Source organism: Zingiber officinale, chromosome 1B (assembly GCF_018446385.1).
Source record: "Zingiber officinale cultivar Zhangliang chromosome 1B, Zo_v1.1, whole genome shotgun sequence".
NCBI lineage: Eukaryota > Viridiplantae > Streptophyta > Magnoliopsida > Zingiberales > Zingiberaceae > Zingiber > Zingiber officinale.
Genome location: NC_055986.1, coordinates 162274842 through 162301175, shown reverse-complemented (window position 1 = coordinate 162301175; position 26334 = coordinate 162274842). Strand labels below are relative to the sequence as shown.

Sequence of the window (26334 nt, the reverse complement as noted above, 5' to 3'; positions counted from 1 at the left end):
CATCCGAGAGGACCAAGACTAATACATCCATTCCTAATGAGGAGTTCGAACCTTCTTCTAAATCTCAAAGAGTTGAGTTTGATGAAACTTCACTTGAACGAGATCCTGGATTGCGTATTTCAATGTGGCGACATCTAGTTAATTATCGTGATGAAATTAGGCGACCTTATATTAAAATGGGCCCATATCAACCTAAATTGTAAGAGTACCCATGATCTGAATCAGGAAATCAACATCGTCGATTTCAATATACATGGTTTAAAAAATTTCCATAGTTGGAGTGTTCTTCTTCAAAGGATGCAACATTTTGTTTTCCATGTTATCTTTTTGAATTAAGTGAAGCACAACAATCTGCATTTACTGTTGAAGGGTTTAAAAGTTGGAAACATGTTAATGATGGAGCCAAGTGTGCCTTTTTATCTCACATGGGAAGTTCTAACTCGGTGCATAATAAATCTGTAAAATTTGTTGTTGATGTGATGAATGTAACTCAACATATAGATAAAGTTATGAATCAAGAATTTTCTGAACAGATTCGGAAGAATCGATTAAGGCTTGCAGCAACAAGTGAGAGCGTTCGTTGGCTTAGTTTGCAAGCATGTGGATTGAGAGGTCATGATGAAGATTTAGATTCCTAAAATCGTGGTAATTTCATTGAGATGGTAAAACTTTTGGGAAAATGGAATGCTAGTATTGGCGATGTTATCTTAGAGAAAGCTCCGGGAAATGCAAAGTATACCTCACTAGATGTTCAAAAAGAAATTTCACATATTATTGGTAACAGTCAAAAATAAAATCCGTGATGAAATTGGAGATTCTAAGTTTTGTATTTTGGTGGATGAAGCGAAGGATGTATCTAATAAAGAACAGATGACTATAATTATGAGATTTGTTGATGTCCATGGCTTTTTATGGGAGCGTTTTTTTTTTCAAATTGTGCATGTTCATGACACCATAGCTGCAACGCTTAAGAAAAAAATATGTGTTGTCCTCATTAGATATAATCTAGAAATACATAATATGCAAGGTCAAGGGTATGATGGTGCTAGCAATATGTCTGGTTCTTTTAATGGATTGCAAGCTTTATTTCTTAAAGATTGCCCCTATGCATATTATGTGCATTGTTTTGCCCACCGACTCCAACTAGCGTTAGTTGCAGCCACTGAAAATGAGATCTCTATATGGCTTTTCTTTTTGAATATGACGACTATTGTTAATCTTGTTACATCTGCTGCCAAACGCAATGCCGATATACAATCTGCTCAAGTTAATGAAATTGCACATTCTGTTGTTGCTGGTGAACGTGAGACTGGGCGAGGAGCTAATCAGATTGATACTTTGCATCGAGCAGGAACTACTCGTTGGATCTCCCATTTTGAATCTATTTGTGACTTAATAGATAAGTATAATGCAACTATTAATGTGCTTAAAAACATTGTCACTGATGGTTCCTCTACTTCGATGCGTGGGGAAGCTGGCGGTTCCTTAAAAGTGATGAAGTCTTTTGATTTCATTTTTATTTTACATTTGATGCATAAAATTATGGGGATCACAGATTTACTTTGTCGTGCCTTGCAACAAAAATATCTTGATATCATAAATGAAATGGATTTGGTCTCTACAACTAAAGCACTTCTTCTGACATTGAGAAATGATGGTTTTGATATTCTTCTTTCATATGTCAAATCATTTTGCACAAGATTAGATATTGATATACCAGACATGAGTGCTCATTATAAGCATTCTAGTCGTTCATGTCGACAAAGGGATACCATCACATTTAAGCATCACTTTCATTACGATATATTTAATATTCCAATAGATTTTCAATTGGAAGAGTTAAATTCTAGATTCGGTGATAAGATAGTAGAACTTCTTATGCTTAGCTCTGCCTTAGATCCAAAAGATAATTTTAATTGGTTCAACATTGATAAGATTTGTACTCTTGTCGAGAAGTATTATCCTAAGGACTTCACTGAATAGGAAATGCATAATTTGAGATGTCAACTACAACATTATGAGCTCGATGTGGTTTGTCATAAAAAATTTCAAAAAATGTCCACTATCTCAGAATTGTGCCAAGGGTTATTTGAAACAAAAAAAAATTGCAATAATATAATTTGATTGACAAGTTGATTCGTCTAGTTTTAACTTTGCATATTTCTACGGCAACTACAGAGCGTGCATTTTTGGCTATGAAGCATATGAAAACAGTTCTTCGTAATAGAATGGGAGAGGATTTTCTGACAGATTCTATGATTATTCACATTGAGAGGGAGTTTGTTGCAATTATTGATTCAGATTCTATAATTGATGAATATTATACTTTGAAGAATCGTATATCACAACTTCAATAATATGTGTATGTATATATGGATCATAAAATGATTTTTTTACTTTGTGACTTATTTGTACTAATTAATTTTTTTCGACTTTTATTTAGGAAGTTGATGGCATGAAAGTTCTTCAACTGGAACTCCAGCTGGAGCGACAATTCAAGTAATCTTTTAGCTACTTAGATACTTTGTCTCTTGTAGTTCAAATCATATATATCTAAAACGTACCAAACTATGCTTTAACAATTTTTAACAATGCGATTGAGATTAATGTACCACAGTCCTAGTTTTTGCCCATGAAGGCAACATCTGATTCGCTTCTAGTGCAGGTATAATTTTTTTTTACTTGGATATACATTTAAGAAAGTAAAATCACGACCAAGCGGCTTTTTAACTCTAATTAGTTTTTCATTAGCTAGCAATTTGTTTGATTAATTTTGCTTCTCAACTTATAGGTGGCAAACTTCCTTTCCCGTTTCAAGTCCATACCTAGTATTGTTGACCTTGACAACTTAAAGGTTTCTGGTGATGTTTGGTTTGGTTCAAGAATAGCGTTGAAGGTATTCTTCCTAGATTTGGTTTATCTATTATCTGTTTTTCACTTGACAAATTAGGCATGTGTTTCATATGGAGTCTATTTTAATTTCTTTTTTATTCTTAAAATTCAAAATTTTAATAGATACTCTATATATTATAGTTGCACATTGATTTCCTTTCATTTCTTTTGTTGGCACATAATCACAAAATACTATGAAGAAGTACTATATGCTTCATTTTATCGGGCAATCAACGACCATGAAGACCTCTAAGCATCAACTAATTATTTATTCCTAATAGTATATTGGTGTTTTGTTATATTTTGGTTTTCTATCCATTTTAAATATAATTTTCTTTTGCAAAACTCAAGAAGAAACATCAAAGAGATTCCCTTTGCAGAACTTGACTTTGGCCACTCAACCTTTCAAAACTTTTTATTTGTTTATGTTTGTTACACTTCTAATATTTTGTATTAATGAGGTTAGTTTAGTTTACCTTTTCATGCTATTGAACTTTATACTGCTAACAAATTGACTAGTGCTCTCGTGTTTTATAGGGTTCGATCGACAAATACTTTGAGGTCATCATTGTTGATGCAGCTCACAATATCATTATCCACAACGACCTAAGGATTAATTCTAGAGTTATCATTTAGCTTACTTTCAGGGTACCTTTTGTCTAGAATTGATGTGATTTCAACTCAGTTTTAGTTACCTATTTGATGTGCTTGTCTAGCCCCATAAATTAGCGATTCTACTCAACTTGTATCCTTTGATAATTTGCATTCTGATATAATTTTTAATATCTATTATTTTTCTATAGGTTTGTTTGACAAATGAGTTTTTTTTATGAATTAAGTAAAAGATATAAGTTATATTGTTATATTTGTCTTCTAAAAAATATCAAATTATTTTTTTTTATGAATTAAGTAAAAGATATAAGTTATATTGTTCTATTTGTCTTGTAAAAAATATTTTTTGAAATTTTTTTGTGTGATAATATTACAGTTTTAATATTTATTTTTTAAAATATTAAGAAAATTAACGATGACAATTTAATTTCATCACTAGATTTGGTGACGGATATTAAATTTCATTGCAAAATTTAATGACGAAATTAAACTTGCTTCACAAAATGCATTAGCGATAAAATTTTTTACGATTGATAATTTCGATTTCAATTTCAAATTTTTAGCCCGGGTAGTTTAAAATTCTGGCTCCAGCATTGGCGATCACCGTTGGGTAGAAGATTGCGATTAGGGTTGGTGTGCGGATTTTTGGTGGCGGTGCGATGCAATAAAAAGAGAAAAGAAAGAAGAACTATTGTTGCAGCATAGTTTGGTACAAAATTACAAATTTATCCTTACTATTTGAATAAATCCATCCATCTTAAAATAGACCACAAACTTCATCTTAGAGAAAACATTAAGAAATATAAATTTCACTTCATCTATGAAAATAAGCACAGATAAGCATTCTATGAAGACAATACTATCCATGAAAATAGTCAAATAACTATGTTCGACTATTTTTTAAAAAAATAATTTTTAAAGACAACACTATAGTCTTAGAACCCAAAATATGCACATAGATAACAATTTAATAAAACTATTGTTTATTAACATGTAAGCAACGCTAATTGACAACGGTTGATTAACATTGTTGTCGTATGTCAAATAAAGATTTTTCATAGACAACAGTTTTAAAAAATCGTTGTCTGTGTATGTCAAAGACAACGATTTTTTAAAAATTGTTGTCTTTTTTCAAAAAACATGGTCAACAACAACAGTTTTCAATAAAACTGTTGTTAAATGAAAAAAAAGACAATAGTTTTTCAAAAAATCGTTGTCTATTAGGTGTGGTTGAATCACAAATTTCTTGTAATGGCGCCTCATCCGAGGAAAATCTCCGGTCTCTATCCGCTCGACTCCTTTCTTCTGGGGAGCCCATGATAGCGCTCGGTCGAAAGGGACTAGCGTATTACGTGCGTCCTCATAAGAGCCGATCGGTCTCCTATTTGGCTCCCGAGTGGAAAGTTGATCTGTTCGATCTCCTCTTTCAGCCTGTCGACCTGCTTTAGATGCAGCAGGCTCATGCGTTGGCCAATCAGGCAACGCCTATTGCTGTTGCTCCAATATTTTCGTCACTCAAGCTTGTATTAGTGCATCGATATCCTCTTGCGTCAGCGTCACTGTTGTGAGTCGTCCAACGTCTTCCATCTTTTTATTCGGATGCAGGCTATGTTCCCACAAACGGTGCCAAAATGATCATGTCTGAATGAGGAAAGCTGGAAAGCCGAGGATGAGGTGACTACTGACGGGATGAAGACCTCAATCCTGCAAAACAAAATCAAATCAGGGAAGGGCCCTAACATTGGCCCTCCGATGCTCAAGTTAGAATTAGGAAGAGAGAATGAGTAATCAAGAAATAGATAAATCTTACCTTTCTTCATATCTAGAATACTCTTTTATACCTTTCTTTGTGATCGTTTATTTACCCTTATTTAATGATATTAATTACCAGAAGAAGACTTCTTTGTCTTGACTTCAGTGCATTAATAATAGATGGAGTGTATTTTTTTATCTTGACTTCTTCATATTTAATGATAGACGGAGTGTTCTTTTTTGTTTTCTCGTCTCCTCATATGTAATGTCATTTCTTGCGTCGGACGAACGATCCAAGCGGCTCGTTTTCCTGCCGACCGAAACAACTGACTATGGGTTTGTCCATTCGTCCGACTGACTCACGATGTCCATTCATCCGATCCGCTGGGTGATCTGCTCGGCCACTCCTTTGTCGGCCGAGTGAAAGAAATGATTTTTATTTTTTTACAACAGAACAAAATCAGAGTTTTATTTTTGTTAAATTAATTTTAGAATATTTGAAAAACATAAAAAAAAAGGAACAATTTTGAACTTTTTTATAACCATACGAGGAAACAACGAACAACACGGTTCCATTTTACTTTCGATTCTTTGGTCCTTTCCTACCTAAAACGTAAGCTTAATTCAAATATAAGTCACAATCGCCAACCATCTAGGATTAGATTTCAGCTATAGTACATTTATAAAAATATTCATTCTAAATGAGACGCACAACTAAAAAAATATTAAATTTCTTAACCATATGTCATGAGTATTTTTTTATTAATATTAATAATTGATAAAAAAAAATTCTGTAAAATTGAACCATTTATCTTAAGATTAGTCAATAAATTTAACTGCATTTATCTGTAATTAAAATATAAGTCATTTGAATATGCATTGGTGCCCGGACAATGGCGTAAGCTAGGAGGATGCTTTCTTAGTTTTACCCGATGGAGTTTCAGATTTAGTAAATTAATGGATAATTTTTTTAACTAAAGTTAGACTTGTCAACTACGATTAATTAACATAAATTGGAAAATAAAATCAACAAAAACACCATTTAATAATTTCTTGGCAATTTGAGATTACGAATTAATAAAAAAGCAAAATATCAAGAAAGAGATATCTAAAAATATTCCTAAATTATCTTACACATATATCTACGTGAATCTGTGCGCCACATTTCGACTTCTTCTATCGTCCGCCCCCGCGAGTCCCGATCTCGTTCTTCAAGCCCTTGTGGTCGCCATTTGCCTCAGGTGTTCACCGACGTCAATCCTTTCTCTCTCCCAGGTGACTTGTTTTCTTCCTCTCTAGTCGATGCTTTTTTGGGTTTAGATTTTGGGTTTTTTTCTTTCTCAACCGGGAACACCGAGAATGGATCTTCCGATCATTAGAACAAACCCTTGCTGTCTCCATCTCCTTCATGATATTCGCCGATGCAGATCCTTTTGTCTCCCAGGTGCTTTTTTTCCCCATGTTTGATGCATTGCCCTTCTCTATTTTTGATTTGCCTTTTTTTCTTATATTTTCCCAAGCAAGAATAACCAGAAATTTCGTATTTCAATGATTAGTTCAACTAGTGATGTTTAGTGCGAGGCTTATAATAGGGTGTCCATGTTAGTCCCTGTCCTGCAGTCAAACAATGAACGATATGTCTTTCGTGAACAGATCGAGCAGAGTGTATGTAGATGTATGGAAATTATGGGAAACCAATCGATGATTATTTCTTGACATTGAAACTCGGTTGAAGTTGTGCGATGATGCAGTTTAGTTGTAGCACTTGAGTATTAATTTTTTTAGATTGGATGTGGGTCGAGATAGGTATAGGCTGCGGTTCTTCAAGTAGGTATTAGTTACTTCTTCTCATAAAGCTTAATAATAAGCGAATTTCTCCATTATGCTCTTATCTCTATAATTTCCTCCCCAGGAATCATAATAGTAAGATCCCTCTTTGCATACATAAGACTCTTCTTTATCACAATCCCAAATTGCACAAGTATCGATCTTCATTGTCTCATCTTTATAATTGTTTTTTTTAAATAATCCATGAATTAAAAAAGCATTGTAATTAATTGCATTAATGACGAATATGATTTACAAATAATTAATCTATTTTTTTGTATTTAAAAATGTATTATTCATAATTAAAATTGAAACTTGTCTAATGATTATAAGATTACTAAATTTACGCCAATAAGTATAAGGAGTATTGTTTTTTAGTACTATGGAGCATAGTTCAAAATTTTGTTCCGTGCCGGGTGGAACGGATGCACCGAAATCGACACCGAACTAACGAAGATTTCGTCGCGTCCTGCATCACTCGTAGGAGGAGTCGTGCTCGTGACAACATGAGCAGCGTCACGAGACGCTTCTGGTGCCGCCGGAAGCTTTGCAGGGCACCTAAACATTGCGAGCGCTTGAGGCGTCGCGATGCGACGTTTTTGGCGGCGTCGAAAGCGTCCCGTGATGCTTCCGGCGCCGTCGGAATAGACTTGACCACGGCTCGGAATCGACGGTTCGAGGTTCGGAATCGACGGTTCGAGGTTCGGAACCGTCAGTTCGGAACCGCCGGTTCGACGATTCCAGGCAGGTCGACCCTTAACCTTAACCATCCAAGACGGTTACGGTTCACAGTTCAAAACCGCCGGTTCACGGTTCGCCACGGTTCAAGATTATTATATTAAAAAAATTAAAAATTACAAATTACAAATTGCAAATTAAAATTTATTGGAAAAAAGGGCTTGCACTTATTTAAGTTGCACGTATCCTCTTAGGGGAATCAAAGTTCACGTAGTTCTTTTACATTGTCACTCACTTCCATTTCCCGTTCCTATCGTATTTGTTCCTTCAGTATCAAAATCTTCAACTTCATCATCTGAAAGTTGCATTCCTTGGATTCTTTTCTCCGCTCTGTCCAATCGTCCAGTAATGCTTGGGCTTCCAATGAGTTGGGAGATAAAGTTGATCGTCGTTCATCTAATATATTGCCGCTGACACTGAACGTCTGCTCCACAGCAACAGTTACACTGGACAAACTAAAATTTCTTTGGTGATCACGGAGAGGACGGGAAAGCTTTGAGTCTTCTGTGACCACCACTTTAAGATATCGAAATTTTCGCTATCTGCTTCATTAAAATCAAAAGAAATCGTAAAATAATTCTCAAGTTCCTACATGGAACTTAAGGATCCTCGTGGACGTTTTGTCTGTTCTTTTAATAAAAGTTGTGTTTTTGTAAGTTTTAAATTACTACTAGTAGTTTGTTGTATTTCAGAAATATTAATTTGTATTACATATTTTGCATAATATTGATTATAAATATCATATAAATAAATTCTAACATTATATATAATATTAACTGAATCAGGAAAAGAAGAATCTTTAATTGGAATTAAAGCGTCATAATATAAAGTTAACATTTTTTGTAAAACTTCTAATTTAAATATAGGATCTAAAGCAAATGTAATTAAATAAATTTCAAGAATAAAATAAATTTTCCCCCATTTAATTTTCATAACTAAGATGCAAGGAGATAAAGATTCATTATTAATATATCCATTTAAAACTAATACTATATTAGAAAATTTTTCTAAAACTAATTGAGCAGTGGGATAATAAATACCGGAAAGTTGTTCGGTTGCATCATTAAATACTTTTAAAATTTCACAAATACTACTACAAATATTCCATTGTTGTGAAAATAAATATATATTAGTATTAGTATTTTGTGCAAAAAATGAATATAATAATTCTTTATATTCAAATGAATCTTGTAATAATTGGTATGTTGAATTCCAATGTGTTGGTACATCACGTGGAAATTTTTTAGGTCTCATTCCATTAGTTTTACAAAATCTATCCCATTATTTCATTATAGATGGATGAGACCATAAATAAGAAATTGCAGTTCTAATTGGTTTAATATAACTTTATAAAAATTTTAATCCATCTTGAACACATAAATTTAAAACATGACATACACAACAAATATGAAAAAATAAACCGCCAATAATATATTGACAAACAAATTTTAGATCATCTATACAAGCGCTATTGGAACTAGCATTATTTAATGATATTAAAAATATTTTATGAGTTAAGTCATATTCTTCTAAAATTAAGCATAATAATTGTGCGATGTTATGAGCATTATGTGATTCATCAAAAACTCTATAAGCTAACAATTTTTTTGGGGGATTCCAAGAGTTATCGATCCAATGGCAAGTCACACCCATATATGAATGTGTTTGCCAATGATCACTCCAAATATCGGAACATAAATAAACTTTATTATCTAATTTTCTAAATTCATCAATTAAATTATTTTATCCTTGTTTTACTAATTTTTTAATTGTACGAGTAAGTGTAGTTCTAGAAACACGTTTAACACATAGATTAAAAGATTCTTTACAAAAATCTTCAAATGTGCATTTAGATCCAAAACTAAAAGAAAGATGTTCTATGGAAACAAATTTAGCTAATAATTCTCTTAATTTATTATCTGAATATAAAAATAAACTGGAATCGGTACTACTGCTAGTTGAAGAAAATCTTGATAATTGTGTTTGAGAACGGTCGAGTCCATATTCTGTCAGGTGCTTTGTTTCTACATGTCATTTTAATGATTCATAGCCACCGCTGACTTGGAATTTGTAGGAAGCATTGTAGTGCTTACATTTTGCACGCATTTCTCCCGACGGGAGAGTGACCTTCTCAAAATGTTTAGTGAAAATAGAAGACTTTAGAAGAGGAAGTTCCCGAACCTTAGAAGTAATTGCATCGGTATTTCCTTGTGTTTCGGGTGTCGGATTCATAAGATGCTCGATCTCATCATTGGTGGATTGAATGTTGGGGTCCTCCTCCCGCGTATTCATTATTTCCTTTCCCTTCCGAGCTCAAGATGATGCATCTCCGCGGCCTCCTTCCATTGTAATAGAAAATTGGAAACGAAAGCGTGTAGAGAATACGAAATTGAGATTAAGAGTAGAGAAGATGTGTGTGAAAATGATGAAATGAGCTCTTTATTTATAGAGTTTTGATAGTAACGGACACTAAATCATAGCCATTGATAAAAAAACAGTCAAATGATCCTAACCGTTGAAAAAAATACCTAAACCCCCCCCCTCCCCTCCCCCAACGGCTAGGAACCGTCGGTTAACCGCCGGTTCAAGCCGTTTAAAAAAAAAGGTTGAATCGGCGGGCCGAACTGGTGGTCCGCTGGTTTTGCACCAAAAGAACCGGAACCAGTCCGGCAAGTTACCAGGTCGGTTCCGTTTCGACCTGGCGAACTGGGTTAACGGGCAACAGGCTTGTTGACCCGGTTACGGGTCCGAGCCTAGTCCAGGCCAGACTCGGTCGGGTCTATGTCGGAAGCGCCTCTAGTGCCGCAGGAGGTGTCACTGAATGCCTCCGGCGTCGTCGGAGGCATCCGTGGGCCGTCGGAGGCGTCGCGGGCGCCGGGGTAGTTGCAGGTGTCGGGCGTGATCAAACAATTCTCACTCCCACTTAATTGTGATATTTTAAAGAGACTTTCATGAACCCTAATTAAATTATCCCAATAAAATATAAAAAATATATTTAAAATTTTAAATAGATTAATAAATTTTATTAAATAATATTCTGAAATTGTTTTTACTATTTTAAAAATTCTTAAAAATTCTAAAAAAAATTTAAATGTTTTATAAAAATTATAATAAATCAAATTTATATTCTTATATATATATTAATTATTTTATATTTTTTTACTGTTTTAATGTTTAATTGATATTCTAATTTTTTTACTATTTTAAATATATAGTATTTAAATTATTAATTAATTAAATAAACAAATAATTAATTTATATGATTATTATATATAAAATAGTATTTTGTATTAATTTATATAATTATGATTATTTAATCTGGATATTGGAAAATTATAAAGGTTATCTAAGTAAAATAGTACAAGAAGCATTGCTTCCATTTGATTGTGATGTAAAAGGTTATCTAAGTCACTCCTTTTAGTAAGGTAACATATTATGATATTATGATGTATCAATTTTAATTCAAGTTATTTATACATCAATTGTTTTTTTAAAGAAAATTATATTTAATTATTTTTTATAACAATATTAAGTTGTTTAATAATGGAGAACTTATATAAAATCAGTATATACCTTATTTTTAAATTATACACAATAAATATATTTATCTATAATTACTATATATAAATAAAAAAAATATCGAAACTATATCGGCATGATACGATATGATATCGAAATCGTATCGTTCCGGTCTAGGACTAAAATCTCGATACGGATCAAAATTTTAAACCTTACTATGGAGAACTATTGTCCTTATCCACTTTCTCGCTTATTGTAAAATAGTAGTACTTTCTTGTACAACTATATCCTATATCTATTTTTAAAATTATGATTTCTCTTTTAATGTTTCACAAATCACAAATAAGTTAACATGATTTGTGGATAGATTACACAACAAATAAGCTTATCACATCTCTTAGCTCTATGACTTTGAGGGATATTCCTTAGTATAAAGGGCTTTTGGGTAAATAGTCATTATTAAAGGGCAGACCGATGCACGAAGCTCTCACTATGTGGGGTACCGGGTAAGGATCCATTGTATGCAGCCTTACCTTGCTTTTTGCAAGATGCTGTTTCTAGGATTTGAACCCGTGACCTTTTGATCACAAAGCAACAACTTTACCATTGCGTCAAGGTTCCCTTTCGTAAATAGTCACTATTAATAGGAACAATTTTATTGTGTGCTTCATAATACACTTTTTCATTTTCGAAGTTTTAATTTTTTTTGGTAAAAAAGTGTCAAACTTTTAGAAAAATCTATTTATAATGTTGTGTCTTCAATCATTAATGACAACATCATTATTTCATCTAGCTAAATATAAATTTTATCATCCTTATTTCGTCTAGCTGAATAATAGCATGTCAAATTTTGCATGGTTGACATGCCCACTATTTTATCAATGAAAATATAGCTCTCAAGGTAATTTTAAGATTTTAAAAGTCATATAGACAAACATTTTCAAATAATATAGATGGAAGAAAATGTATAATTTAATAAAAGGGAATATCGATCCCAAACAAAGTATTGACAATAACTTTCAAGCTCTTATCATTTTGGATAGTGCCACTTTTAAGACATTTGCACAAGTTTAAAACAATGAAAGATAATTTAGAAAAAAAAATAGAGTGAATTAAATTATTCTCACCAATATCAATCTATCATATAAAATGGGTTTTGTGCAAATAATCTTTACTAATATGGAAAATTCATTCAACCACCCTTAGTATTATTTCTTCTGTTTAAACTTTAAATTTCTAAAATTTTAGAAAAAACTTATGGAATTTAAAGTTTGAATCATTTTATTCTTAATTACTAATAAAAACATGTTTAATCAATCTTGCCAATTATTAGCACGGGAGTTTCACGTGTTTGCCATATCAGTATTAAATGAAGTTGTTCCAAAGAAATTCAAAATTATAGAAAATATTTTATTTTTTTTGAAACATTGAAAATAATTTTGAAGGCTAAGGGATTAAATCACATTTTCCCTCGCAAATAATATTGTATGATGTGATTATATTAAGATTAATTAGTTCAACATTATTTTTGTATTTCTTGGATGGGTGACATTGGCACAGGGGAGAAGATCCAGTGAAAGAATGTGGCATGAGGTTTTGTGTTTTAGAAGCACCGTCACCCCACTTGCCATGATGTCTCACCGACGGTCTCTCAAATGCGTTATCCCAACTAAACGGGTTCCCGCGTGTTGTGTTAAGGGAACACCAGACTTGCCAATGCCATTCGATCGCCGTTGGTCCAATCCGAGGAGGAGAAAGGGGGAGTTTCATCATTCTTTGAAGCCTGTTCGACGATGGATCCAAGGCGAGGGTTGCAATCATTTTGATTGCCACTCCAAAGGTACTATTTCAGATATCATACATAAAAAGGACCCTCCTTATTTATGTTAGTTGAGCCTTAAATTCTTGTTCTAGAGTAATGTTATTTTGATACTTAGGGTATGTTGTTGCCATTTAAAATGAGGACGAGTCATACCTATCCAAGAATACACTTCTTATGGTGATTCTTGTTGATCACTTCTTGAGTTCTTGAACAAGAAGAAAATAAACCAATTATTTTATTCTATAAAACTTGGGTACAATCTTTATTGGGAATTTATTGAAGAATTGAATAATTTGATTCATATTTGTATTGTTGTTTGTGGAAATCTTTTCATCTTAAAGCCAAATTATTGCCTATTTCAGCCTCGTGACTTGTAATGTTTCTTGTTTCCCAAAATCTATCAAGACTTTAGAGGGCTTGGTATATCTCAATATGTTGCTTGAGAGAAACCCCATTAAGACTAGATTTTTTCCCCCAAAGATCTGAGTTAACTCATTGTTACATTAGATCTTAATTTGATCGTCAAGACTTGAGTATTGTGATTATTCTGATTGCCACTCCAAAGGCACGTTTTCAGACCTCATACATTGAACTGAACCCTCCATAAGTTAGTTCTCTAAATTCTTGTTCTAGTTTAATACTTTCTTGTTAGTTAGGTCATGTTGTTGCTATCTCAAATCATAGTTATTTAAGGCATGAGGTGTCTAAAAGCATATAAGTGTTGTGGGGCCTAAGGTGCAATACACAAAGTGAGACGCATGCCTTACTAAAGTAAGGCACTCTAGATATAAATTTTTACAATTCAAACATGTATAGGGAATTTGTACTAAAATATTTCACTAACAAAACTATAATGGATAAAATATTATACACTAATGTAAATATAAAATTCACTAGTAAATAAATACGTTATACACATAATTCAATTTTTTAAAAAACTTCAAATATCTAAATCATTTAAATCTTTATCATCTTTCTCAATCATATCATTATCATCATCACGGGATGTTTCAAATTTGTATAATTGAATTTTTATCGGTTTCGTAAGATCAAACGCCTTAAGTGCGCTCGGTTCCTCTCACAAGGAGCACGCTTAAGGCGATGAGGCGCAAGATGCTCGCCTAGCTGCGCCTTGAGCCTAGGCACAACAAGGTGAGCACTTTTAATAACTATGTCTCAAATGAAAACCGCTAGTATCTGTTGAATAAAATACTTCTTTATTGTTATTCTTATTAATGACATCTTAAATTTTTTAAAAGAAGAAAACGGATTAGATATTTGATTGATTAGAAATTGTGATGAATTCCTCTCTTTTAGATTGTTAATTAAGAATGATGCTATTTACATGTTTATGGTGTTCTTCCATAGCTTAGCCAATTTGCTTCTTCAATTGTATTACCTGGATGTTTTGGCCTGCCAATTCAAGTGCCCAGTCAGTTCTCATGCCTCTTGAATGCTTCTTCCCGCTTGCTTGGCTGGTCAGATTGAGTCTTCCTTTTTTTCCAATTGGGTATATGGGTTTCTCCTCTTATCATATCAGTCATATTCCCAAAAGAAGATGATCAATGTTTTGTTCATTTAGGAAACTTTAGGATGAACAATCAAGTTAAATATCTCTTTCTTTCCACCTGTTTTTTCTGTTCAAGTATTTAGCAGAAAGGATTGGATGTAAAGTATCTTTCCTCTCCTCTCCTCATCTGAAGTAATCAAGTTTTTAAATCCTTACATTTCCTTCCAACTCTCCACCTACCTCCCCTATAATTAAATAATAGATAAAATTTGGTAAACTAGGCACATATAGGTATTGTTAAAAAAAGAAAAGAGTGATTATGCCACTCAGTTCACTGACCTAGTTGACCAATTCCCCTATTGTGTCATCTGAATTTGTCTAAATAGATCGATCTTGCTCAATTGAGCAAATCCCTGTATGTTTAATACTCAAGCCATGAAGCGTGAAACAATGTTAAAAAATATGACATAATCAAACTCTCAAATACATGACACTCATACCTCTCATAAAATTAAAGTTAGTACTGAGTAGACTTTCACAATATTTGTACCAAATGCCTACATTCTTTACATACTCGGGATGAAGTTACCATCAATATACATGGGTTTGTAGAGGTGTTGGAAGGATTTGGTTCTCTCGTCGCCCCAGTTGAGCTGGTCCCACCATGATCTCTCACACATGATCTCTTTCAGCCCATCAGCAACCAATGTAAGCATCGTAAGTTTGGGGCAATCTTCCACCGCAATAGTCTTCAACGATGGGAAATTTAATGTTTGTTCCCCATCACTCAAACTCTTCAATTCTGGTAGCCGCCGTATCACCATTGTGTGGAGATGAGGGAAGATTGTTATAACTCTCTCCCCACTACCATTTCCCTGTCCCTCCAATTTGATCAATCTATCTATTGCCCTGCAATCCTCAATTTTTAGTGCAAGAAGAGTATTAGGGAACCTAGCCCGCCAGACCAGCTTTGCTTTTGGGAGACTCGAAAGTCGAAGCTCTTGTAGAGGTAGAAGAATAGGCTGAAGATTGCCAATTACTACCTCTTCTAGCTCACTCATTGCATGAAGCTGGATACGAGCTAGTCTGGGCATAGTTTCCGCATGAAAATCCATGGATGGGATATTGAACATCGTCAAATCTTGACACCCTTCTATATGGAGCCAATGTGTGAATGCTGCCAGTCTTGGAGAGTCACAGAGGTTTTGAAGAGCAGCAAGCGTGCTGACTGTGATCCCAATGACTTTTAATCTCTTCAAGCTTTCCAGCTCTTCGAAACTAACACCTCCTTCCAAAGTGTGTCCTTCCCTCCACCCACTGTAGCTGTCCACCATGTTAAGCCATTGCAATTCTCGAAGACTGGAGATTAGTTGGTCAGGAATGATTCTCAAAGATGTCGTGGATGACAATGTCAAATGTCTGAGATTTACTAACGCAGCCATCTCCTTAGGTAAAGAAGTAATCCTAGTTCTGGATAGTTCAAGAAAGTGTAGTTGCACCAGATTACCAATGCTTACCGGGAGCTCCTCTATAGGAGTCTCTCGCAAATCAAGGATTTTGAGGTGAGGCATGTGCAAGAAGAAGCCATTTGGAATCGTGTTGAGAAGTTTGTTAAACTGAAGATCCAGAAAAATCAAATCAGGACATTGAGGTGCTTTTGGGAGGTCGCTGATTTTGTTGCCCCCAAGTGATATTCTCTCTGCAGCTTGCCATTTCTCAGCTACCGGAGCTTCTTCAACCAACTCCCTATCCAGCACCAACCATTTGTTCTCCTTCTTCCCGCACTCACGTTCCACCCACAATATCATGGCCCGGGTCATGGGATGCATCGTGAAGTAGTCATCATGAACCCTTACGGTTACAGATGCTGCATGTAGTATGCCAAGTAGAAACTGTGTCTTGTTGTCAGCATCCATTAGATTCTGCACATTATCAATAATCCCTTCACCTTGCCACAAATTCCTAAGGTTATGCTTGCTGATCCAACATCCTTGTTTGACTAATGCACCATAGGAGGCGCAAACTCGCAAGTTGTCACTAGATAGACGATCATAGCTTAGTTTCAGGATAGAAAAAACATTATTTGTCATACCAGGAAGTTGGTGTGGTGTGTCCTTCATGATGGTCAAGGCATGCATCCACTCTTCCAAAGTCTTTTTTGGTGCCATTGCTTGTGCCAGGATAATGAGAGCTGCAGGTAAGCCGCCACATTCTTTGACTAAAGCTCTCGCCATGACCAGTATAATCACGTTGGTGTCAATGACATCCATCCTTGCGCTATTTCTGAAGAGATTCCAGGCTGCCTCCTCTTCTAAGCATTCCACTTTAATCATCTTCTCTGTGCCCATATGACTGCAAGTGTCTTCTGTTCGGGTTGTGAATATGATCTTGCACTTTGATGGAAGCTCAGGAAGTGGAATTCCAACAACCTGATAATTTAGCGGCTCCCATAAATTATCAAGTAACAATATGAAGTTCAACTTCCTCAGGACTCTATATAATTTGGCTGCTCTGTCTCTGTGTGTGGCCTCATCCTGCCATGTCAAACCCAGTCGGTTGAATAAAGACCTATGGAGTTCCTCCATCTTATAGTCTATTGATAGCTCAAGGAAGATAACCACATCTACCTCTGTTTCACTCGTTTCACTCAGGAAATCATTGTTGAGTCTTCTCAAGAGTGCCGTCTTGCCCACACCGCCCATTCCGTGGATGCCAATCACACTCAAACTTTCATCTTTGGCATGGCATCGAAGCTCCTCGAAGACCTTGTCCATGCCAATTGTTTTGGGGATTGGCATCTTGATGGAGTGGATAAGATTCTGGTTATCTGCGAGCTTAGTGAACTCTGCACTTTGTTTGAGCTCTCTGATTGTTGCAAGTGTTGCTTCAGCTCTGTTTCTGAGGGGATAGATAGAACAAACGTTGAGTGGGAAACTGCACAAACACTTGATCTTTTGATTGTATTTTCCCTCTATTGACTTGGCTTCATCTTCCATGTGTTGCACAGAGCTGAGCCACCCAAGCACTTCGCTCCTGGGAGTCAGGCCATCCCTTTTTGCTGCCTCAATGTCTCTCCTGACATCAGAACTCTTGTCCTTGAGTTGGCCAACCTCACTGACCAAGGAGCTAAAGGTCCCCTCATAGGTCATGATATAATTGCATGACTGAGAGCAACAAGCCTTCAACAAGTTGAAAATATCCATCAGGCAACTCGTGGAAATAGATTCCATTGTAGTTGTTGCAGCAATAGGTTTGGAGAAAGTTAAGTATGATGCAGGAGAAAAATAATTATGGTATTGTGAAGACAGAGAATGATGCATGGCATTATATATAGTAGATGCAGAATCAAATCCAAATCATGATTGCTCTCTGTTGAAGCAAAGGAGTTGGGCAAAGAGAGAGGGATTGCTCTTGAAGAGAGCAAAGTAAAGGAAAAAAGCTAGTATTGTGCAAAGAGAGAGGGCATAGCTCTTGAAGAGAGCAAAGTAAAGAAAAAAAAGCTTGTACTAGTGATGGTATTTGGTTGGTAGAGAATTTTCTTCGATTTTCTGTGGTTTCTAAAGAAGGTTTCAATTTTTATTGGTTGCTTCTAAAACTAAAGAAGAGGGTGTTGATTAGCCTTATTAAAAGAAAAAGTAAAAAAAGATATTATTTTGAACATGGTTTAAAGTGTCGTACCGAGACGGTCGAAACGGGCGAAACATCTTGTTCTGCCCTGCGACCGGCACGACTCGGCACCAAACCCGCGACAGCTACAACGTGTTGCACGACCCCATGGTCGCAACAGAGGGGTCGCTCGACCCCGCACAGCAGTGGAGGGGTCGCATAACCCTTTCGTTGTTGCCGCGGAGGTGTCGCGCGACCTGCGGTTGCTACAGAGGAGTCACACGACCACCGCGATCGCATCGGACGAGTCACTCGATCCCCGTGACCATGGCTGAGGGGTCGCACAACCCCGCCGTGGCAACGCCGAAGTCGCGCGAGCTCGCGAGTGATGTCGGATTTTGGATTTTTTTTAATTAAACTTAGGTTAATTATTTTAATCAACTCCTAGCTATGATCGAGATAATTTAAAGAGACTTTATTAAACCCTAATAAAATTATCTAATTAATTTTATATTTCATTTATTTTAATTTAAAAATTATGATAAAATTTTTATTTATTTATTTATCTATGTTCATATCTTTTCCTTTTTTTAAAAAATTATTTTTAATATTATTTATTTTTTAAATATTTATGTTAAATATTTTATTTTTTAATTAATATATTTTATATTTAAAAAATACCGAAGCTATATCGGCACGGCACGATACGGTTTCGAAATTTTAAACTTTGATTTTGAATTTGTTCTTATAACAATATGGATATCCCGTTAATTAAAATAAAAATAAAAAAGAACATTGCTTTAATTCTATCTATTCTTCCATTAGGTGTTCGCTTAGAGATTACCCATAAATATAACTTACAATTTGATTAAATAGTGCAATATTTGATCAAAACAATTTCTGATGCAGAAAAGTAATATCTATGTAAACAAGTGTTTGAAAACCACCAAAGTTTTGGACATGACTAGAGGATGCATTACACAAATTTGTATCATACACAAGTTAATAATCCTGTATAAATATGCTTTTTCAGTGGGATGAGTATTGAGTCGTGTACTTTAGTCATGGCATTCTTAGATTAATGGATCTTCCTTGCTATCTAGTAGAGATTAATATATCTTGGATACTTTATACTTCAATTTGTAGTATTATCTTCTTTTGTTCTTTGTAATTTAACAATTAGAAAGCAAGTTATATATATATTTTTTGCAAAAACCTTTATTAATCGTTGAAATGTTTGATATTATAAAATGTGTTTTTTTGTTTCTTTGCTTAGACTATTTTATGCTTATTTCATACAATATCCTGGGAGATAATAATGCTTCCAAACATGGTGAACTTTATCATAACATTCCTTTGGATATCATGAATTGGAACTCAAGGAAGAGGTTCATCTTCCATGAAATTGATAGTTTGAATGGCGATTTACTGTGCCTTCAAGTGAGTCCCCTATAACTTCATTCATTTAAATTTTGTCCATTAATTGCCTTTCAAAATAAGGTTACCTTCTCATGTTTTCAGGAAGTAGATAATTATGAAGATATCTCAGCATATTTGAAGAGAAAAGGTTATATTGGTCATTATAAGGTAAAAATATCCTCTAACCAATGAGGGATTCAATCATCTGCAATGATTAACTATAACACGCCATAAGCTCATGTGCTTGCTTCATAGCCTAACATTTAGCCTAACAAATGAGGGGTTTTGTAAAAATATTTTGCATTTAAATAAGTGATAGAATTCACATTTTCAATAGGATTCTGTCCACCAACACATACTTGTCCAAATTCACCCTTACAAAGTTTGGAATGTAAAGCAAGGGAAGTGTGGTTGCTTTATGGTTGTAACTTGCCTTAAATAAGTCATTTGTACTTTCAACAATCAGATGCCTTTTGGTGGAATTGGTTGGCTTCTTCGCAAGAACATAAGTGTGTTTAGCATGGAGCATACCTGGGATGGGTTACCTCTTAGGAAACTCCTACCCTAGAGTGACATTCCACCACCGGACAAAACCATATGGTTGATAATATCAAATGTTGGTCAAACCGGATGATTCCTCCATGTTGCTATGTCTATGTCATGTGTTATGTAAAGCTTTTAATAATGTAAAATTCTTCATAAGAAATCATAGATGCATATTTGAATGTCAGCGTCGCACTGGATGGGCTAAGGATGGATGTGCTCTTTTCTGGAAAGCTGAGAGGTGCCAAAATTTTGTTTTATTCTTCTGCTTTTATTGAACCTTATATCAATTCTTGTTATGGTTGATTTACTGCAGGTTTAAATTACTTGAGGCAGACAACATCGAGTTTAGGTCTTTTGGCCTTCGTGATAATGTGGCCCAACTCCTTGTTTTCGAGGTAATTATGCAACAAGTAGGAAAAGAAGACTTTTCCTATTAGAACCTGTACATTCTATCTTTAACTGTCCCTATACAAATAAAGTCATACATATGCAGGAGACATGTATCTTATTAGAACCTGTTATCTTATATATTTGGAGCATATTGTTTTTTATTTATTAGAGAGCTAACAACATTTTTTTTCTGAAATTTTTGGTGGAAAAAGGTTTGATTAGCAACTGACGCAAATAGCTTAAGTGCATGACCTAGTTAAATAAAAGAAAAACAGAGCAATGAGACATACATTCTTAATTCTTTTCTTTAATTTTTTGCTGCTTGTTGAAACCAAATATATAAGATATAATTTTAGTAATAAGAAAAGAATAGAAGGAATAATTAAAATGGATTAACATGAAATTCACTTAGGAGTTTTAGATATCTTAGATCTATTATTGAATAGAGATATTGTGAAGATTCTATGATTCAACAATGAGAAAATATTGATATTTGATGTAGATATCCTTAATAAGGTAAAGAGTGGGAGACTAAAACATAGAGGAGCTTTGGCAATTTTGTGTCTACACCTTATGCCCGGTAAAGCAATTTTCATATTTTACGGATCGAGTGCCAAACAATTAGAAACCAATATGGATAAAATTTAATGAATTTAAGATAAATGGGAAAATTATTACAAAGAGAAAAATTTAAAAAAAAAACTTTTATCCAGGAACATTTTGTATGGTCCAATAGATGAGAAATGATAGAGAATAAGTTAATATTGTATTGACATGTTCAATGTTCAAAGGGCAGTAGCTGATTTTCTGGTTAAACAAATTGAAACAATTAGTGTTGAAAGTGTAAGAGATAAAGGAAGATAAAAAAAAACTCTATTTAAAATATTAAGTGGTTAATTGATTTAAATATTATTAAATATTGACTATGCAAAATAAAGTTCAACTGAGAGAATATCCATTTACTGATTTCCAATAGTTGGGACTCCATGATGATGATTTTTCTCTCCACAAAAAATGTCGGTATAATTTTCTTCAGCAATTTTAATATATTACTTCTTTTCTTTATCGCCCATTAAGTAATACCTGTAAATTGTACTCAGCTGTGCTCTTCTAGAATAGTGAAACAACTTTTTTCCCCCTCTAATCTTCATATCTTTGAGTTTTTTTTGGCTTTATGTATGCTTTTATCTTTGAGCTCTTTGAGAAACCTAAATGGAGAATTGAGTTTGCTTTTCCATGCTTCAAGCCATGTCACATGTGATATATTCTGTGGCATAGGTTTTTTTGGATATAACGATGCAAGAGCCTCCATGCTTGCTATTTTGTCTCTGAACTCCGTTTGCTATAGGCAGTTATCAAAAGGTAATCCAAGGAGATTAGTAGTTGGAAACATCCATGTGCTGTTTAACCCAAAGCGTGGAGATATTAAGCTGGGACAGGTTCGTGATTTAAAATTTTAAGATCTACCTATAAAAAATTTCCTGGATGTGTTCTTTTATCTTTTCACTACTATTATGTGTTTGGGGTTTTATAATTTTTATTTCCGACTTTCCTAGTCCTTGTTTTTAAAGTTTCTTTAGATGCTACATGGCACTTGATTTTTAGTAAGAAAGGAAACAAGAGAAACAAGATCTATTCTAACATCTCGTTTATTGTTGTAAATCAACAAGCTTGAATTCTTAAATGTGTGGAAAGAAATACTATCGGATTAAAACTTGCATTCTATTAAATGCTATTAGGGAGGAGGAGGAGAGCTGGGAGAGAAAAAAAATGCTGATACGAGTTCATCAACCTCCAAGAGTAGCAAGATTTATGACAGAAAAAGAGAAGAGAATATCAAATATAATACAATGATTTTATATTCTTTGACATTCGTTCACCTACAACCATGGTTGCATGGAGTTTCTGTTGTTTATCTGCAGAGAGAAGAATTTACTAGCTCCATTGTAAATATACTTGTTGTCCGGGGCATAAATGAGTGGAAGTATTTGGAATACCCATAGCCTATAATTTACTGAAAGCTGGAGAAAAAGAAGTCAGATTCCATTAGTTAAGAGATTCTTTGTTGTTGCACGCCTTCCATTCTCCCTCTCCTATGCCTTTTCCCTTTGTTTTTTTCTTGTGTTCCTCTTCCTTCATTTCATGTCGTTTCTTCTTTAGCTTTATCTCTTCTATTAAAAAGCCAATTGTCCTCCGAGTCTCTCTTCTTCTCTTCCTTGTTACTTCACAAAGATGATGGTTTGATCAATCCAAGGAGGAAAGAAATAATAAGTAATAACTGCAGTCAGCATGATTTATTGCAATTTGCAAGCAACATGCATAGAAGCTATGAAGATGAGAGATTTATCATCAAAAGCACTGGAGGGAGAGACAACATCCTAGACAATAAGACAAAACATTGGTATGGCATGAGATTGGGACATCAACAAATAATCAGTAGTGCACATGACAGAGAGAGTCCTCAAGGGATATTCCAAAATTTTCAGCTCGTAGGAAAGTGATCAATCTTTATATTTATATACTTATTACTACTCCATATTCATTTGTCTTATCCCAAATGCAACACATGAAATTGATGTGATAATGTTATCTTAGATAGGATTTGCACTCGACCTCCTGCTTTGATTGGCTTGCTACTTATCTCAAAAACTTGAGCTGTTAGGAAAGAGACCAATCTTTTCATCTATGTACTTGATAACATGTGGGGACTTTGGCGACAAGAAAAAGTCATGTATTGTTGTTTGAGAACTGTTACATCAATGGTAACTGGATGAACCAGAGTTGATCCCACTTTCCTTTAATTGAACAAAGTAAGTTTGACCACAGCTACCGTTTTTGTGCATACAATCACAATCATACTTTAACTAAGCCCTACTTTTGAATGAATAATTATACAGTAACATTCTAAGTCCATCTTTATGATGATTTCCTCCATAAGATTTTACTTCTTTTCCATTTAAGATTTTCAAGCTTCTTATTGTTTCTTCAGATCTATAGATTTTTATTGAAGGCAACTCAGCTTTCAGAGAAATGGGGTGGAATTCCTGTTGTACTTGCTGGTGATTTTAACAGCACACCCAAAGTATGGTCAGCTGATTTTTTATATAATGCTATGCTGATATGGTTTATCTCTCCATACTTCTGCATTATATTCTCCTTTTGAGGGCTAATGATATACTCGAGATTATTGTCAAGATGAATCCAACTAAATATCATACCAGTTATTGGCAGTCTTGAGCTACCCTTTCAGTGCACGTAACCAATGGAACATGACAATTCTTCAAGTGCTTGTGAACTTATTAACTTAGGTTTTTCATAGTTGCTTATAGAAGCATGAAAAGAAATCCATTATTCTAATGGGATTGGGAGCTGCTGACCTTTTCTCTCTTCATATTAACAGAGTGCAATCTATGACTTTTTGTTGACATCCAAGGTAAATCAGTAATTTGTTGCTCATAGAATAAAATGCCGTTTTCATCTTGGGAAATTGTAATTGAGAGAAAACAAGAGTTCTGCAGCTGAAGGTTGACATGCGCAACAGAAGAAAATTTCTAGAGCAGAATAATTTCCAGTTCGCTTCATGCAATTTGTCTGCGTAAGTACAAGCTTTTATGTTAAATAAAAGTATATCTCATTTTTCTTTGAGCAAAAATCAAGAGAACATCAACTTGGGAATAATAAAAAAGGTACCCTTGTTTTAGAAATCACCAAATGGCTGCCCTTTAATTATTGTCTATCCAAAATACCCTTATCTTGTGACCTCCACCTTCATCCCTATCACCTTCCCACATCTGAAAACATTGCTCCCATCGTGTCCAGAGTTGTCATCCTCACTGGCTATGCAGGTGTCATCCACTGCCTAACTCCTTGGCGAGTTCACCCTCAACACCTCACACGATTATTGTGGCAAAAGACGAATACGCTCGCCCCCAGCGTCTCCGCCAATCCGTCCTAGGGCCAACACGGAAGAGGTAAATCACGGGCGGCTACTAGTCTTTGGAATAGTGACTAGCACATAAGGGAGGCATTTACCTCGGCTTTGCTGAGATTCGAACCCTAGACCTTATTGTGACAACACCTCATGCGCTAGCCACTAGACCCATCCGAAAAGACCACCTCACATGATCATGACATCATAGAATGGTGGCTGCCTGACCTTCACCCAATCTAACTGAGACAAACTGAAGCAGCATCAAGGCTCTCAGTCTTTGGCAATTGTATCTTCTTCGTTGTTCAGGTTGGACAGATTCTTCTTGCGAAGGCATAGAGGTATGCACAAGTGCTCTGGAAGATGGTGACAATCTAATTGGGTGGGGGTGGAGAGCTGCTTTCAAGCTTCAACAAAGACAATGTTCAGGAGATGGGGATAACGTTGGAGGTGGAGGTAGAAGATAACAGTATTTGGGGTAGACAAATGTTAAGGGGCGCTTCTTGTTGTTTTTGAAAATAGGGATGCCCTTTTGATTTTTTTTTCCCCCAAAATTTGGGGCATTCTCTTGATTTTCCCAAAATAGTGATGCCCATTTGATCATCTTTAGTTTTTGTTGCAGTCTAAATTATTATTGGACTGGTAAGGAGTTGGCAAATGGTTCACCTCATTCCCTAATTACACATGACTTGAATCTGCAAAGCTCTTATGCTACTATCAAGGTTCATTCTTCTTAATCTCTCTTATTTTTTCCCCCCTCCATCCTATATTTCTGTCAGAATTTGCACGCTGTTTGCAGAGTACTGCAATGACGAGAGATTATCTAGGTGAACCACTAGCCACTAGCTACCACTCCAAGTTTCTTGGAACTGTTGACTATATCTGGTGAATTCATCTCTTTCTCAGCATTCTACTCTCAAGTTCATATTTCTGTTTTGATAAGTTGCTCTTAATCTAGGTACTCAACTGGACTTACTTGTACCAGAGTTCTGGATACACTGCCCTTGGACACGCTGAGAATGCTTGGTGGTCTACCTTGCCAGGTATAATAGAACAAAACTTAAGTGTCACTTTCTTTCAATTGTGAAGGGAGTGCTCCCAAGTTTGTTTGAATAAATTGTGTCAGTAATTAGATTGTCTGATGACACTAAATGCATCTTGAATCCATTCCTTTTTCAGGATATTGGAAGTGACCACTTATCCCTTGTAGCTGAGTTGGTGTTCACAGAAAGCAAAGAAATAGAAATACGATCGACCGATGAAAGCAGCAATGATGAAGGCACTGTTACCTCCAAAGTCAATTTAAAATGATACTAGGTATTAACTTAAGATGTATGTTGGTGTTGATCCTAGGTATTCAGCAGCAACCTAGGAACCATGGATTATAATTGATAGTTCTGTAAGGAAACAATTCAAATTGAAGATCACGGCCAATGCGGGTTTTACGAACAAGGTTGGGCTTCAAGTACAACTATTCAAGTGCTAACTCAAGGATCTTCCAATACGTATTTCGTTTTTTTATTTTTCATGTTAGGTTTGCTGTACATAAATTATGTTGAAATTATTATGTACAAACCTTTTTAAAATTTAATCTGAATCGCTTATAATTTGTTGGAACTATTTCAGAATTCCTTTGGCTTGCTATCAATTGCCACTTAACGTTGTGTATTAATCCTTTTGTCTTCTTTATCTTGAGCAATATTCAGGTTGTAAAGTTGGATTATCATAGAGATGTTAGTGTAAAATAGAAATAAAAGGATACTTCGGTGGTGC

At 34.9% G+C, this 26334-nt stretch overlaps 2 protein-coding genes across 4 annotated transcripts; both read left to right on the top strand.

Moving 5' to 3' along the window:
- The first annotated feature begins 870 nt into the window (after positions 1–870).
- Positions 871–1983, top strand: LOC122044064 (zinc finger MYM-type protein 1-like). Its single transcript, XM_042604612.1, has one exon. It carries the CDS (start codon positions 871–873, stop codon positions 1981–1983), a length of 1113 nt encoding a protein of 370 aa, XP_042460546.1.
- Positions 1984–6415: 4432 nt separating this feature from the next.
- On the top strand, positions 6416–26181 carry LOC121987390 (carbon catabolite repressor protein 4 homolog 3-like). Of its 3 annotated transcripts, none has more exons than XR_006113562.1 (14): positions 6416–6700; positions 12901–13180; positions 19555–19718; positions 19800–19865; positions 20429–20481; positions 20557–20638; positions 21986–22072; positions 23623–23715; positions 24034–24066; positions 24152–24228; positions 25184–25283; positions 25361–25446; positions 25547–25604; positions 25741–26181. XR_006113562.1 is itself a non-coding variant. In XM_042541208.1 (14 exons), the coding sequence occupies exons 1-14, from the start codon at positions 6665–6667 to the stop codon at positions 25870–25872; spliced, it is 1374 nt and encodes a 457-aa protein (XP_042397142.1). In that variant the 5' UTR covers positions 6419–6664; the 3' UTR covers positions 25873–26181. The 3 variants fall into 3 exon arrangements, 2 of the variants coding, with proteins under 2 accessions (XP_042397146.1, XP_042397142.1); XM_042541208.1 differs by having other exon boundaries at positions 6419–6700; positions 25520–25604; XM_042541212.1 differs by lacking the exon at positions 12901–13180 and having other exon boundaries at positions 6417–6700; positions 25520–25604.
- Positions 26182–26334: the final 153 nt, after the last annotated feature.

What these genes read in the sequence shown, in the direction of transcription:
- LOC122044064 (XM_042604612.1), top strand. Translation starts at nt 871, where the DNA reads ATGACTATAATTATGAGATTTGTTGATGTCCATGGCTTTTTATGGGAG.
- LOC121987390 (XM_042541208.1), top strand. Translation starts at nt 6,665, where the DNA reads ATGATATTCGCCGATGCAGATCCTTTTGTCTCCCAG. An exon ending in CAGATCCTTTTGTCTCCCAG is followed by an intron (nt 6,701 to 12,900) that starts GTGCTTTTTTTC and finishes ACATTGGCACAG; the next exon opens with GGGAGAAGATCCAGTGAAAG. An exon ending in GCGATTTACTGTGCCTTCAA is followed by an intron (nt 19,719 to 19,799) that starts GTGAGTCCCCTA and finishes TCATGTTTTCAG; the next exon opens with GAAGTAGATAATTATGAAGA.